At 38.9% G+C, this 16,531-nt stretch overlaps 1 protein-coding gene across 1 annotated transcript in view; it reads left to right on the top strand.

Annotated features, from left to right (window-relative positions):
• The window catches only part of TENM3 (teneurin transmembrane protein 3), a 3,497,142-nt gene that overhangs the window by 3,382,638 nt on the left and 97,973 nt on the right, over positions 1 to 16,531 (top strand). Inside the window, exons 24-26 of the mRNA XM_069096576.1 lie at positions 12,031 to 12,247; positions 13,289 to 13,408; positions 13,697 to 13,958. Of these exons, the coding sequence (XP_068952677.1) occupies positions 12,031 to 12,247; positions 13,289 to 13,408; positions 13,697 to 13,958 (599 nt within the window). The remainder of the gene's footprint in view (positions 1 to 12,030; positions 12,248 to 13,288; positions 13,409 to 13,696; positions 13,959 to 16,531) is intronic.

Genomic DNA, 16,531 nt, shown 5'->3' with positions numbered 1-16,531 from the left:
TACCATACTTCATGTCCCCCTTTTCTGGGTATTCCTCAACTATCCCTCTTTGTTATTTTCTGCCGTCATAAACTCACTACAGATAAAAATGAAGTTTAAAAAATTTAAGAGCTTCCTTAAGAAGGGAAAAATGATTAGGTTATAGGGGCATACATCACACACACACACACACACACACACACACACACACACACACCTTTTTATACTGCTACAGTTAGTCCACATCTTTTTTACTCTCTAAGTACCAGACAGCCAAACGGGTACATATGTCTATACTTGCTGAACAAATTCCAGTTTTCAGAAGATGCTATCAAAGAAGCATTGCATAAATAGATGCCAGAAAAAAAAATAACAAGACTACAGTGGATCAGTGAGTGTTTATTGAGCACCTGCTACATACCAGCCACTGGTACAGTGTGGGGGAGGATGGCCCTCTACAGCTGGCCAGGCTCTATCTTGAGCTTCTGTCATGATGCAGATCTTGTCTTGTGGTTGGTGGGACAGTGGTGGAGACCACAGGCTTTGTAGTCGGGAATCCTGGATTCCGGTGTGTCTTTTTACCTGGGTGACTTTGACCAAGTCACTTAACATCTCTAACCCACAGTTTTCTTATTTACAGGTTGAGGGCCCTGAGGGTCCCTTTGGGCTCTAAATCTCTGATATTCAAGAGCAAAATTCAGAAATATTCTAGGTGACTCTTAAAAGCAGGAGATTATGGGAAGCTGTCTGATATTTCCTTAAAGGGACACTAATCTTTCTTTAGATTTCTTTTTTGGGGGAGAGAAAGAGCAGGGCAGACTGGTGGTGATTGCTGTCACTAAGGACTCCTCTGGTTGTTACATGGTGGAGAGGCAGTGTGGTATGTTGGATAGAGAACCGGTCTTAAAGCCACAGACACCTGGATTCAGCCTCTTGGCCATACTGACTGTGTGATCGTAGGCATATCACTTAACCTTTCAATGCCCTAGATAAGTCTCTAAAATGAAAGGTCTCAAAGAAGGTACAATGGTAGAAAAACACAGCTAGGAGTTTCCAGTCCAGTATACCCATCGAAGTCACCATTAATTTATGATCTGTCATAAAACCGTAGAAGACAATGACCTTAACAAGTTATGTGTGTTCAGGCTTTGACTAAGAAAACAAAACAGAGATGCCATTTAAACATTAACCAAATTACACCTAATTCTTTCTTTTCCACTTAAGGTTAAATCAACAGTTAAATGAGATCATTGGTCTTTGATTTAACCAGAAAGTCATTATCAACAGTCATTACCTATAGAGCTGGGTTTCCATCCCCCTCCTCTAATTCCCTTCCTGTGCAGGAAAGACAGGTTTCCTTAAATATATAAAAAGATGCTGAGGAGGATGACTTTGTGCCTTGCCTGCCTTTCCTCCAAAAGGTTTCTTCCATTTATATATTTATATATACATCTTATAGTTATTTGCATGTCCTCTCTCATCAGAATAAGAGCTTCTGAAGACAGGGCCTGTACGTCCTTGACATTTACTACAGTGCCTGACACATAGTAAGCACCTCACTGGGGCATCAGTGGAGGTCAGGGCTGGAAATAGATATCAGGGTATCATCTGCATAGAGGTAATAATAGAGAAATCTGGGAGTGGATAAGATGGCAGGTGGAGAGAGAAAGCAGGAGAGGGCAGAGGAAAGAGCCTTGAAAAACACTTACCTTGAAGAGTCAGAAAGAAGATGTCAAACCAAGACAGGAGATAGTGTCTCGAAAGTCAAGGGAAGTGAAAGTGTCCAAGGGGAGGGAGTGACCAATAGTATCAGATGCTATAGAAAGGTCAAGGCAGATGAGGACCAAAAAAAAGGACTTTGGATTTTACGATTTCCAGGGGTCATTGGTAACATGTTATGCATTTCCAGCTTAGGAGGAGATTACAGTGTGATAGGGGGGATTCATTTTAGTTCCTTGGTGCTTAACGGCCTCCCTAAAATATTTTGGACATAGTGAATTGAGAAGTGTAAGACAGGAGTTCTAATGCCCCCAAGAGAATAAAAGGCTTCTGGTCTATTCCACCTAAAGAACACTTTTTTCAATGCAAGGTCCAGGTTGGGGTGGGAAGATGGGGGTGTGGGTGGGGAGAGAAGGGTAATAAGAATAGATAAAACAGAACATTATCTACTTCTTCTGTTATCTTACTCTACATAACTACAACATATAAAATGCTTGCCAGGGTTAAGAGTGAATCCTTTTTCTCACTAAACATTTCCACACTGATCTGGTTTAGTTTAAGGATTTGCTGCAAAAACAATCAGAGATTTAAAATACAATGGAGAGGAATTAGAAAGAGGGGGAGTGAAAAGAAAAGAAATGGAGGAGAAGGCCAAACAGATGGAACACATGAGGAAGTAGAATGACAAAATAAAGAGAGTATCAGGGGAAACAAGGGAGCAGGGAAACAGATGGAATGGATGTGAGAGACAGAATGAGGGAATGATCAAGGGAAGATATGAGGGTGGAGCACAGAGAGGCCCAGAAGAGAAGAGGGAGGCATTTAAAAGACAGAGGAATAAAATTGTGCTCAGGTTGAGAAAAGGGGGAAGATATTATTTTCTCAGAAAGAGACAAATAAGTAAAAAGAGAGAAAGGGCAGAACAACAAATAGGGACTAAAAATAGTTAAATCAGAGAAGAAGTGAAGAGGCAGGATGGGTATCTGATCAGAGAGATGCAGGTTTTACCAAAGCATGGGCTGGCAGGCAGCATGCACTTATTAAACACTTCCTTGTGCCAGGCACTGTACAAGTGCCAGGGATTCAGATACAAAAAGAAAGACAGTCCCTGCCTTCAGGAAACTAACATTCTAATGAAGGGAGGCAACAGATAGAAGAGGGAGGATTTAAAAGCATGTGAAGGAAGGGAAAAAGGCAGCTCACACAGGGGCCATGGTGGTAAAAGCCAAAGATCCAGCAGTACCTTTGGAGAAGGAATGAAGCATGGCCAGCCTGGCCTTGTCCCCAAAATGGAGGCGTGAGAAGGGACTCACCAATGGGAGAAGGAGACCCGCATGGCAGAGGGAGGTTCCAGTGTGGGAAAGTAGTTCAGTCTTGTATATCCAAGTCGGGAAGGTTAGAAGCACAGGCGGGAAGAGAATGGAGTATAGAATGACACGGGAGCAATTAGGAGGCACAGCGGAATGGGCACCAGGACTGAGTTCAAATGCCGTCTCCGATCCTTACTAGCTGTGCAGCCCTGGTCAAGTCACTTAACCCCTATTTTCCTCAATCCCTCTTCTATAAAATGGGAACACAGTGGAGAAGGAAATGGCAAACCACTCCAGTATCTTTGCCAAGAAATTCTTATAGACAAAGTCCATGGGGTCACGTAGAATCAGACACAATGAAACAATGTAGAATGAATCACAGAGAAGTTAGGGTCTCAAGACCTAAAAAAGTGCTACCCAGAACAGAAAACAGCAGATGGAAATTAGAAAAAAAATATAACATGGAAGAATTGTGAAAATTTTTATAGTACTGACATTGTATCATGATCTAGTGTTATACATGACTTAGAGGAATTTGTATTATTTAGCTTGTAAACCAGTGGTATCAAGCAGAGATAGAAGTGAAGGCCACTCTGTCCATAAGGATCCTTGCAGATGCACATTGAATTGTTTTAAAATGTTGTATTATCTATGTTCTATTGTATTTTATTTATGTTGTTAAATATTTCTCAGTTATATTTTCACCTGGTTCAGGCCATGCTTGAGAATGTGGCAGGTTACAGACCGCAGGTTCACACCTCTGTTCTAGACACTGGCCAAGATGTAGGTTATTACTGTTTTTGTTACCAAATGCCACTTAGGGATATTTATATTAACTCATCCTGTCTTTTAAATTGATGAGATGTTAAGGAAGAGGCCAGCAAGACTTGTGTGAAGAAGTTATTTGCCACTCTTCCCCAAGAATACGTGGATTTAGAGTTAGAAGGATCCTTGGTATGTCCAACTGTCTCCTTTTATTGTGGGTCTCATATTACTAAGAAAGAAATAATAACTATGTGTATAGTGCTTCAGTATTTGCAAAGTACTTTTACATATGTTCTCTCATTTGAGCTGAATGGAATGCTTATGCTTGCCAGCAGAACAAACTAGAACATGAATGGATTGGTTCAATCCCTCCTACTAAAGCTACTAAAATTATGTTCACCGTAAATTAGTGGCACTGTCAGGCAGCCAGTCAGTAAACATTTATTAAGTGCCTGATATATGCAGGCACTGTGCTAAGGGCTTCACTGTCTCTGACTCTACAGAGAAGAACATTTATTTTTTCCTATTTTAATTAATAGCATTTATGTGGTTTTTTGTTTTTAATTTAACGTGAGTTCTTTAGACCTACACTAAAACGATGCTAGACAGATAGCCTTGAAATTCCTAGTTTGATGATTCTCTGGAGTATTTGTTGTTGTTCAGGGTTCTTTTTTCAGTTGTGTCCAACTCTTCGTGACCCCATCTGGGGTTTTCTTGGCAAGGATACTGGAGTGGTTTGCCATTTCCTTCTCTAGCTTATTTTACATACAGGGAACTGAGGTAAACAGGATTAAGTGACTTGCCCAGGGTCGCACCTGTGGTAAGTGTCTGAGGCTGGATTTGAACTCAGGTCTTCCTGAATCCAGGCCCAGTACACTGTGCCACCTCGCTGTCTCAAAAGTATTCAGTGAAGTACAAAGTCTAGCAAGTCCTACTGAGGCACTGATCAGAAACCAGAGATGAACCAGATAACTGTCATTGAAGCACCAGCCTGCCTAAGTCCATTTTGCGTCCTCATTAAAAGTTATTCCATTAGATGGTGAATTTGGGGGCACAGCACTGCACCAAATTATAGAGTGGCTCACAGTTTGTCTCCATGGAGAGAATAACCCCACCAGAAAATTTGTATACCCATGAAGTATTGCAGTGAGTATTCTAAATCTGAAATAGTGGTTGTTCTTTAGAGGCAGATATTAGTGGATGAAGGAATGAGGAAGACCCAGGTTCAAGTCCAGCTTCAGAAACTACCTAGGTTCCCTGGGCAAGTCACTTAACCTCTGTGTGCTTCCTCAGTTGTAAAGTGGGAATAATAACACAAAGTTGTTGGGATCATCTATTTATAAAATGCTTGGCACATAGTAGGTATTTTAAGATATGCTTATTCCGTTCCTTTTCCCCTCTTTAATAACCTTGTTACTGGAATATATGCAGAAACACAACTTGAGGGTGCAGACTCAGTGGCTGCTCCATCAAATGACCATTGTTAACGTTTGAGAGACCTAGCTGCTTCCTACTTTGTGTGGAGACTGTTTCCGGAGCTCCTAGAGCTTTCTTTTTCCCCATCCCCAGAGTCAGGGCTATCCCCAAAGAGATTTTCAAAAATCTCGACTTCTGAAGTGTAAGATCTTCGATGTTTCTGTTGCTCAGTTGGATTCCATCAAAGATTGTATAGGAGTCTCTGGAACTCCTGTCTAACTTGAGGGATCTGCAGAATCATTTCACATTAAATAAAAGTCCCAAGAATGTTACTCCCATTTCTCTTTGCTGCTAAGGCATCGAGTGAGTGCTGTGGTGATGAAGCTACAGTCTCTACATCTTCCAGTCAGAAGCCAGATTAAGTCATTGATGTCTGATCAATTGCAAGTTATCATGACTACCACATAATTCCATTTTATTTCATGTTATTCAGGGTTCTGACAATGAAAACACAAAGTGGATTGCCAAAAGTCTTAGAGACAATAAGTCGCAAAGCTGGAATTTGAACTTCTTTTTAAAATTTATTTATTTACTTTAAGTTTACAAGGGATTTGAACTTCTAAAGGTGAATTCAGCACATTGTCTGCCACGGCAATATCTAATAGACTAGCTCCCTTGACTCATCAAGGACTGGGCTGATACAGAGGTGGAAGTCAGTTCCATTTTTATACCTAGTCTTCATCAGTATGATCAAAATAAAAACCCAATGTCCATTTGGAACTGATTTGGAATAGAACACAGTGACATATAGTTCTTGTTCTTGTGGAAGCTTAAAAACCTAACAGGTGACTAAAAGAAGTTAAAGGAGACAAAGAAATTGCCGAAATTGAATCTGCTCATTTATTAAAGAAACTGGCATGATTATTAATCTTATTATAATATTCTTACTAAATATTATTATAATAGACTCATCAAGTATTATTGTAATATGCTTATTAAACATTAGTATAATATGCTATTATTAAATAAATTGACATGCAAAGAGACAATCCCAAGTTATACTGAATATTCAAATAACTAGAATATCCAATTCCCTGAGGATTCTCCTTAATCAAGATTTAACTTTATAGTGAATATAGCAATAGTTAGCAATAATATACCAATTACTTAATACATAAGACATGATGAGTTTAACAGAAAGGTCTTTGGATTGAAATTTAGGAGACCCAAATTCTAATCATCCTTTTGTCTCTAAAGTTACTACTTGCCTTTGGGAAGATCATATACCTTCCTTAGTCCTCAGGCTTTCCCATTGGTAATGCCTTTATAGCTCTTAAGAAAAAAATCTATGTAATTATATCTAGTATAACTTTCCTTTGACTACATTTCCATTATTGTGTTCAGGTTTCTTTCTTTGTTACACTTCCAACTATCTCTACTAGGGCGGGGTGGAAAGAGAACTCCTTATGTGATAACAACTCCATCCCCACTCATCCACCATGATTCTGTGTATCAAGCTAGTGTTTCTGCCAGACTTTTCATAGGATCATAATATTATAGAAATAATATTAAAACACTGGGCTAACAATCCTAAACATCCCTTCACACTACTATGCTGTTGTAAGTGAATGACATTTCCCAGAATCCTCACGGGAAGAGCAAAATCTGTCCCTGGAATTGTTACCTGGAAACCTAGAAGACCTTTAAGATCCCTTCTATCCCTAACATTCTAGGACTCTATGAATTGCTAACCTTCCATTTGGTCCACATTATTTCCAAGCAGAAACAAGAAACTGTTGTGTATTCTTTAAGATAAAATCTTTAATAGCTTAAAGATAATCAAGTTCTCAGTGATTTAAGGAAGGGGAAAGAAGACAAAAATGAGGAGATACAACTGAGTCCAAGACATCTCTGATTTCCACAAACATTTCCTGGCCCCCCCTGCACCTGTTTAAATGCCCCTTAAAAACTTATCATGGAAGGCAGCTCTGATGAAGACAGACATAAAGAATACACATACACAGCCAAACACATAAATAAATAATGCATGAGCTGTGTTAAGTGCCTATTGTTGGGGATGGTGAATGAATGGGAATTCATGCAGGTTGCACCTGGCATAAGTTTTGAATTACAGGCCCCCAAGCAAGAGTTTGCAATGACTCTCTCTCCTTTTACCCTTCTCCTCCCTCCATTAGCCCATTTATCTTCAGAAGTGCCCCTATTGTATAAACCCCTGCTTCATGATCTTCTGTATACCATGGGGGCTATTAGGGCATTAGTTATATCTATAGTGTTTTGACAGGGTGCATTATGGAGAAATTCATGACCTCTCATCCAGTAAGTCAGGAAAAATTTCACAGCAGTGAGAATCTAGGAGTCTCTTAAAGGAAAGGAATGACAAGAGCTTGGCAAGCTGGAGGAAAGTGGGAATTCTAGGCATAGAACTTTGCATAGGAAGAGAAGAGTTAGGAGTTCTGTAAAAGTAATCAGACGAGGGCAAGATGGAACATAGTTGCCTGAGGAAAGTAGTAAGGACTATATGAAAGATCAAACAAGGATTTGTTAAGCTCCTACTGTGTGCCCCACTTTGGACTAGGCACCAAGGGTACAAAGACAAAAAAGGAAACAGTCACTGCTCTCTAGGAGCTTACTATGGAGGAAACAGTGTAATCAGTATGTACATTTAAAATATATACAAAGTAAAAACAAGGCAGTTTGAAGAAAGGGGAATTCCTAGGAGTTGAGAGGAATCCAGAAAGTCCTCATGTGTAGATACTTCTTAAACCGAGCTTTTAAGAAACCTAAGGATTCAAAGAAGCAAACTTGAGAAAAGCAGTGCATCCAGGTATGGGAGAGAGCCTGTTCAAAGATGGGATAGTGTGAATGAGGAGCAGTTTGTCCATACTGTAGGGCGTGTGAAGAGTAGGGATGTGTAATAAGCCTGGGGTGACATGTCCTTTGGAAATATCACTTCCATGGGTGTGTCAAGGATGGATTGGGAAGGGAAGAGACTTGAGCATGGAGACCAGATGGAAAGCTATTGAAGAGGGAACTAGGGAGGAACTAGGACTTGGAAGCAAAGGTTGAAGGTCTTTCAACAATGGAAGGAACAATAAGAATAAGAAAAGTAAAGGTATGATAAGATGATATAGGTGAAGGGGGGAAGCCATACTATTAAAGATTAAATAAGGGGATAAGAAGGGAATAAGGAGATAAAACTGTTTGCATTATGCCATGGTGAGAGAAATGCTGAATTTGGAGCTCAGGGTTCCGTGAGTTCTCTGGCTGAGTCTTAGTTTTCTTATCTATAAAATGGGTATAATGGAAGTAGTAGATAAACTGAACGTGGTTAATTTTTTTTCCATCTTTTTAAAGCTAGAAAAGATAGTAATGTGTAACTGGAACAGAAGTAGACTTCATCAGTTATCATCAATACATACCACCACTCAGGGTTGTCATGAGGATCAAATGAGATAACATGTAAAACGCTTTGTGAACCAGGATGTGCTCTAAAAGATGCCATCTCTTATTTTTATAGTCAATAAGAATAACAAGCAGTGTTACATTAATATGCCACTTTTGGGGGGGGGGAAGCCAAATTCATACCAAAAAAAAAAGACTCAATATCGAGTTGTTGATATTCACCAGGTTGGAACAGGTTTATTCTCTGGATATTTTTCATAATGTATGCTATTAGGTATGGCTTCTAAGCCAATTTAAATATAAGCCAACCTAATCTTTCTAAGACAAAAGTGGAATGTCAGTGATTCTGCCAAGCTGTGAGCTACTCCACCAAGATGATTTTACCACACTAGACATTGGCCAAGCACGTCATCAACTTAGTGATACTAGACAGCACCAGCTACATAAGTACAGACAAAAAATGAAAAATGTTTTCTCAAGTTATAGGGAGCCAGATTCATAACCATCCGTCACTCGCTTGGGCAAGTTGCTGATAAACTCCACAGAAAAATAACAAACAGTGTGTCCCTGCATCTTGGCTGTTGAAAATGAGATTCTTTCTCTGATTGATGTTAGCGGAGAGGCTTGTAAAAATGCATTTCCAGCTGATTAGTTCAGAAGGTGTCAATCTCATGCAGTTTTATGACCTGCAGACTCCATGCCAGATGTACATTTGCTTTTTATAAACTAACAAAGATGAATGACTAAATTTGAGCATTCCTCTTTGGCAACTGTACCATATATTCCCTAAGGGAGTGAACTGTGGGGGGAGGGAGGAAGGAGGAGACATTTAACCCCTAAGTCACCAAATGTTGGTTTTTTTTAGAACGTCTTGGAGAGGTGAAATAGATCAAATTTGGAATTTTTCCTTCTTGTCAAGAATTGAGCATGGAGTGATAAAAGCTGATAAGACATTTGAGATATTGCTTTTCTTTCATTACACTCAAAAGCTTAATATAGTAAATAAACATTAATTCCAGTTCTCATGGGGAAATACTTCTTTAAAAAAAAATAAATTTTTATCTCTCTTGATTTTACATTGCCTACATTCCTTCCAATCGTCCCCTCTCAGAACTATCACATATCAAAAAGAATATTTTTAAAGACAAAAAAATAAACAAAATCAATCAACACATCAAAAAAGTATGAAAATATATTCAGTGTTCCACACCCATGGTCCTCTCATTTATTCAAAGGAGTGAGGAGAGGTGTCCTCTCATGTTCCTTCTTTGGGGTCATTCTTGTTTTGTGTAATTCAGCAATATTCATTTTCTCATGTTTTATGCTGGTTGTTCTTTCCATGTACATTGCTTTAGTCATTGTATATATTATCTTGGTTCGGCTTATTACAATCAACAGCAGTTCACATCCATCCTCAGATGCTCCCCTGTATTCATCATAGTGACTGTTTCTTATATCACTGCAAAATTCTATTATGTTCCTGTAGCTCAGTGTGTTTAGTTCTCAGATCAATGGGGCATCTCCATTGTTTCCAGTTCTTTCCTACCATAAAAAGCTCTAGGGACTTTCTTATCATGACTTCCTTAGGGTACATGTCTATGGACATCTATGGAATCAATGGAATCTGTGAGTCAAAAAGTATGGACATCTTACTGGATTTGCACAATTCCAAAACAGAACAAAGAATTCATAAAAGAAATATATTATACATTTTAAAGATTCTTTATTCAATCTCTTAACACAGAAGCACATTTTGCCACATTAAAGTACCTTTTCTTCCCCAGCCCCCCCACCTTTTAAAGTTCGGAATCATATCATGTGAATGGGACAAAAGTTGTTTTCATTACTTATCAGTATGTCTTTGAATCACTTTGTGCTTCCAGCTCCTTGAAGAGTGGCACGATATAAATACAAAGCATTAGCCTTATTATTATAGTATCCTCTGATGAAAAAATCCAACATCATTGCATTATTTCCTCCTATAGCTTGTCAACAAATATAGTATTTCTAGGCATCCAGACTTTTTCTGTCTCTGTAATCCACTGGGGAAATGATTAAGCGAGGTGGTAAAAATGCAGCAAGATAGTCGAGTTATTTAAAAACTGACCTCAAAGTTCAAAACAAGCTTCTACCTGTTATTATTTGGGGATATATGTATGTGTGTGCATATTTAGTCCTTTGAGAACAAAACTGTTATTGTTTCGAAAAGGGATAGACCTAATATAACACATACTACATACAGAAACACATTCAGCTTAAATACCCAAAGGTGAATATAAGATGCGTGTGCTTACAAGTTAGCTCCCATTGATCAGAACAAGTTGAAACTTAACAAAATCTGTTTATCATGATCTGAATTCACACATTTCCATCTATATGAATATTTTCGGAAATTAAGGTGACAAGCAGCAGCTTCTCACTTGTCATGTCCATGATATGAAAAAAATCTCAGGATCATAAAGTCTTTCTTATTAAACCATATTTGAAGTAACATACTCAGAATGAATTAAGGAAAATAACAAGGAGATGGAAGTTAATGTCTTCATGGAGTCAGCATGATCCAGTGCCTCTGAGCACAGTCTGTCACCTCCAATATTCCTCCATCTATTATATTGACCTACTTCGTGAATTTGGGCAGTTTGACTCCATTGACACTACCATTCTTTCTCTTTTGCCTTAGTTTTTTTCCCATATCCTAAAACAAATGAATGGTCAGAATTTTTTTAAATAAAACAACTTTACTAAAACACATTATGTTAATTAAAATGTATTTTACTATATTAACTCAAGATGCATTACCCTCCCCCGAAAAATAAAAGCTAAGAAAACATTTAAGCCTTATTTAACAGTATTTATTGTTGCTAATACAGATATAACTGCTCTAAATTCTTCCATCCTGTTAAGATATTTGTTCAAATAAGGGAACATTCCCTTTTTGTTCTTAATTCAGAATGAAAAAAATTATCTTTTTTAAAAAATTCCCAAGTCTGCCTTCTTTCCCACAAGAATACCTCTCTAGAAAGGCAAGTTTCAAAAAAAAATATTTATTTATCACAATGTTTATATAGACTGTTCTCTTTTTCCCCCGAAACTAATTATTTCATTACTGTAAGAAGTTCCAAGTGAGGAAACTCCTTCTTCCAGTGTAGACTACAACCATTCTGCAATTTACAATCTTTGAGGGTAGGCCAGAGCATATTGCAAGGTTAGGAGACTGGCCCAAAGACCCCCAGCTCTATGTCTTAGTGGTGAGGTGTGAACTCAAGGCTTCCACTTGTCTGTGGCCAATTCTCCATCTACAACGTCACACCGTCACTCCTTACTCATAGTCCTCTTCCTCCCATTCCCCAGTTGTGTATTTGTCAGTGATGCATTTGAAAAAAAGGGCTCATTCTTTGGTTTAAATTTCTATCTGCAGATGGATTAATTGACTGTATGGACCCTGACTGCTGCTTACAAAGTTCCTGCCAGAATCAGCCCTATTGTCGAGGACTCCCAGATCCACAAGATATCATTAGCCAAAGCCTCCAGTCACCCTCTCAGCAAGCTGCTAAGTCTTTTTATGATCGAATTAGTTTTCTTACAGGGCCGGACAGTACGCATGTTATACCTGGGGAAAGTCCTTTCAATAAAAGGTTAATTAATGTTTTGTCTTTTAAGATATAAAATGCTGCTCGTTTATGTCTGTAGTGGCTGATCTGCATGGCATGGAAATTTGATGACTATTCCCTTGATGAATATGCTATTTCTTCTAATCCCTGAGTTTCCTTTCTTTCAAATAGTTCTTCACCAAACTAACCATCTCCAGCATTTGTGACTTAGCACGTGCACTTTGCCAAGTTCTGTACCTGGTACCTTACTTACAGGACATTCCATTAAGGAGTCAATAAATCTCCATTTAACTAGTTGATTCAGGTTAGCACAGTTGGAAATGTATCAGAAGAAGCCATGAAAAGAGCCCAAAAGGAAAGAAAAGAAATGCACCTTTTTTTTTTAACCGAGCTCACTAAATAATATAAATTATGAATTAATGTAATGGAACTGCTAACTGCATGGTGGTATGATTACATAAGCTATTTGACTGGTGTTTTACAGAGCAGTAATGACCTGAAAATAAACCCATAAGTGAAAGCAGGTGTCTTGTGTCTCACTGAGCAAAGGAAGATGATTTACACTGGAACTCCTGGGTCTGAAGAAATTTAACAGCATTAGTGCAGTTAGGCACAGCAGTTGATTAAAAGTTGTTACACAAATGTTCCTTATTGCCCCTTTAAATCTTGTACTCCTTGATCCCCGCAGATTTCCAGATTGCCTCAGAATTAATTGGAAAGTATACTTTTCTTCATGTAAGTGCCAGACATATGACTTATAGAAGAAAAGCATAGAGTTTATAATTTTTAAGAATTCATCACTAAATTATTGGTCTTGATATCTCTCCAAAGAACAGATTGCAACAAATTAAAACACAGGGTAAACAGGAAAGCACTTAGAGAATGTAAATTACACCAAGTTAAAAGAGGGCATTGGCTTGGGAGTGTTTCAGCTCTGATTTTGTGAATAGCAATTGATTGCATGTGGTAGTGTTTTTCTGTCCTTAAGTTACATTACCTATAAATCACAGTAATGTTGGCCGGAGAAAACAAATGCTTGTTGTAATTCTTTTACTTTCCCCACAGCCTTGCATCTGTCATTAGAGGCCAAGTACTAACTGCGGATGGGACGCCCCTTATTGGAGTTAACGTCTCATTTTTTCATTATCCAGAGTATGGACACACTATTACTCGCCAGGATGGGATGTAAGTTGGTGCTACCACATATCTTATGTTTACATTACTTGTTTATTCAGAAGAAAGGCTTGTAACAATTGGAATGATTTTCATTATGAGTGCTTTAAAGTAGAAATGAGTTTTTTAGACTTTGGAGAAGTGTGTGAGAAAAGTTGTTGAAAAGATTTACTATTAGATACTTTTTGGTGTTGATTACCTTTTTTTAGAGCTGTTCAGTGCAAGGAAGAAAGAGGATATAACAGTGTCTGTAGAATTCTGGGTCAGGAAAATTCATTGTTTATTTTGGGGTTTTTTTAGGTTTGACTTGGTGGCAAATGGCGGAGCATCGCTCACTCTGGTATTTGAACGGTCACCGTTCCTCACTCAGTATCACACTGTGTGGATTCCCTGGAATGTCTTTTATGTGATGGATACCCTGGTCATGAAGAAAGAAGAGAATGACATTCCCAGCTGTGATCTGAGTGGATTTGTGAGGCCAAATCCCATCATTGTGTCATCACCTTTATCCACCTTTTTCAGATCTTCTCCTGAAGACAGTCCCATTATTCCTGAGACACAGGCAAGCTATAACTTAAAAATAAACTACCTTCTAACAATGTGTCTTTCAGAAAGACTTGAAAGTTTGCAAATTTCTTGTAAAGTTATAAAATGGTTTAAGAATGTGATATTAAAAATGGCATGTTAAAAATTAGGATATTTAGGGTTTGGTTTGTTTTTTAACACTACGTATAATGACACTCCCAAAGAGAATGGCTTTTTGTTCTATTTATGTAAGCATATACTGTTTAATTACCAAACATTTCACAATTAACATAAGGGGGAAAATTGTCTTGACCAAGATTGTTATAGAAACAAAAAACATCATTCTTTGTTCTTAAAAAAATCCAATACCTGATATTTCTTCTTTATCTGAAATAATTAATCACTCATACTCTGTATAGCAAGTAATAATGGTATTTTTAAGGATAGAGTATGTTATTTGTTTCTTAACTTGGCCTTATGCTGCTTAGAGGATACATTTATTATTTTTCCCTTCCATATGTTTTCCACTTAAAAAAATAATTTTAGTTCTTGAGGGTAGGGAACTGAGCACAATAAAAATTGGCTTTATTCATAAATGGTAAGTATAGGAATCTTTGGTTTCCAAGGTAAAACAGCAGTCTGAAGCCCTTTTACAAATGCATATTTGCTTAAGCCAGGATAACCTACGTGTTGGCCAACATCACAGAGAAAGGGAGCTAAGGAAACATGGATTAGAAGAGACAATATTGGATAATCAGGCCTATTCTAGTCTTCTTAATTCAATAAGCCTTCCCCGTGAATCTGTACAGGTCCTGGACTAAATCCAGCCTACAGGAAGGGTCAGATAGCATCTATTCCACAGAACAGGCAAATTCCTGAAAGCCAGGTCACCAGCTAATTCAATTCAGCAATGTGACAAGCATTTTAAAGTACCTATTATGTGCAGGCAATATGTTATATGCGGGAGACAAAAAAAGAAATGTGTGTCCTCAAGTAGCTTCCATTCTAAAGAGGGGAAACAATGTGTACAATACAGAGAGCAATCAGGCAATCAGTGGGCATTTATTAAGCTCCTACTGTATGTCAGACACTGTACTAGGCAGCAAAATAAAACATTCTTTGCTCTCAGAATAAATACAAAGTAATTCAATAGACAGGATAGGAGAAGAACACAAATAGCTGAGATCAGGAAAGGACTCATAGATGCCTTGAAAGGAACTCGGGGTTCCAAGGGGAGAGACGAGGAAGACAAGCCTTTTAGTTACGGGGGACAGCCTGGCAGTCAGTCAGTCAATATTTATCAAGCCCCTTCTACATGCCAGGCGCTGTGCTCAGCACTGGGGATACAAGGAGCTCCCAGTCTAATGGGGGAGACAACAAGCACGTATGAACAAGCTATATACAAGAAAAATGGGAAATAATTCAGAGGGAAGGCATTAGAATTAAGAGGTCTTGGGAAATGCTTCCTGTAGAAGATGGGATTTTAGTTGGGACTTGCAGAGCAGTAAGAGATGGCATGCTGTATGCTCGGAACAGCAAACAGGCCAGTTTGGCTAGAATGAAGAGTCTATGTAAGAGAGTAACACTAAATGAGTTTAGTAAGATAGATGGGAGCCAGCTGGATGCCAAACCAGGGAGTTTTATCCTCCAGCAGATAGGGAACCACTAAAGACTGTTATGCAGAGAGCTGATGTGGTCAGACTCTGATTTAGGCCTGGAACTTTTGTACTTTACAGGAGGTGGTCTGGAGGCTGCCGCAACAGTCCAGGCCAGAAGTAATGAGGGCAGAAGAAGTAACAGGGAATAGATAGGAGAAATGTTGTGGCTGAAGATTGGCAGGATCTTCCCTCCTCTAACATGCTGGGTAAAGGTGGGGACAGCGGGGAGTTATGAAGAATGAAGTCAAGTCTGATTCTGAGGTAGATGAGAAGGAGGGTGGCACACTAAACAGCAAAGTTAGAACCTGCAGATGGGTGAATCAGTGGCAGACTCCTGCTGTTGCCAGGAATGGAGCTGGGGGACCCTGCATCTGGAAGAGAAAGTTCAGTAGCTGACTTTACCTTCCACGAAGTGGGCCTGCCAAAACATCTGGTCTTGTTCTCCCTGTTTCTATTGTTTTTACCATTCTTTAAGGCAGCCTTCACCTTTCTGGTCTTTGGCATTCTTGTGTATAAAATAAGAAGCAGGGGGAGGCATAAGAAGATTGCTAAGGTCTCTTCCGTCTGGGAAACCCGCGATGCTGGGATGTTTGCATCCTGGCTTGTTTCATTATCCCTGTCAGAAGTGTTTGGCTGGAAATGATTCTGTTTGTAGGAAATTAATTTGCTTTTTACACAAGTAAAAAGTAGCTCTGGACAAAGAACCAGCTCTGCCACTCCCCTCCTTTGTTTCCCCATGGAAAGCCTCTGCAGTCAGAGGGTGCTGTTCAGTCATGACCCCATGACTGCATACTGAAAGGGTTTGCCATTTCCTTCTCCAGCTCATTTTACAGATGAGGAAACTGAGGCAAAGAGGGTTAAGTGGCTTGCCCACAGTCATGCAGATGGTAAGTGCTGAGGCTGGATTTGCCCTTAGATCCTCTTGACTTCAGGCCCAGCACTACCCAGATTC

The sequence above is a fragment of the Petaurus breviceps genome, unplaced genomic scaffold (genome assembly GCF_028583685.1).
Source record: "Petaurus breviceps papuanus isolate PSGF00001 unplaced genomic scaffold, PetGlider_PUasm1.0 126, whole genome shotgun sequence".
Lineage (NCBI taxonomy): Eukaryota > Metazoa > Chordata > Mammalia > Diprotodontia > Petauridae > Petaurus > Petaurus breviceps.
This window is presented reverse-complemented; position numbering and strand designations above follow the sequence as displayed.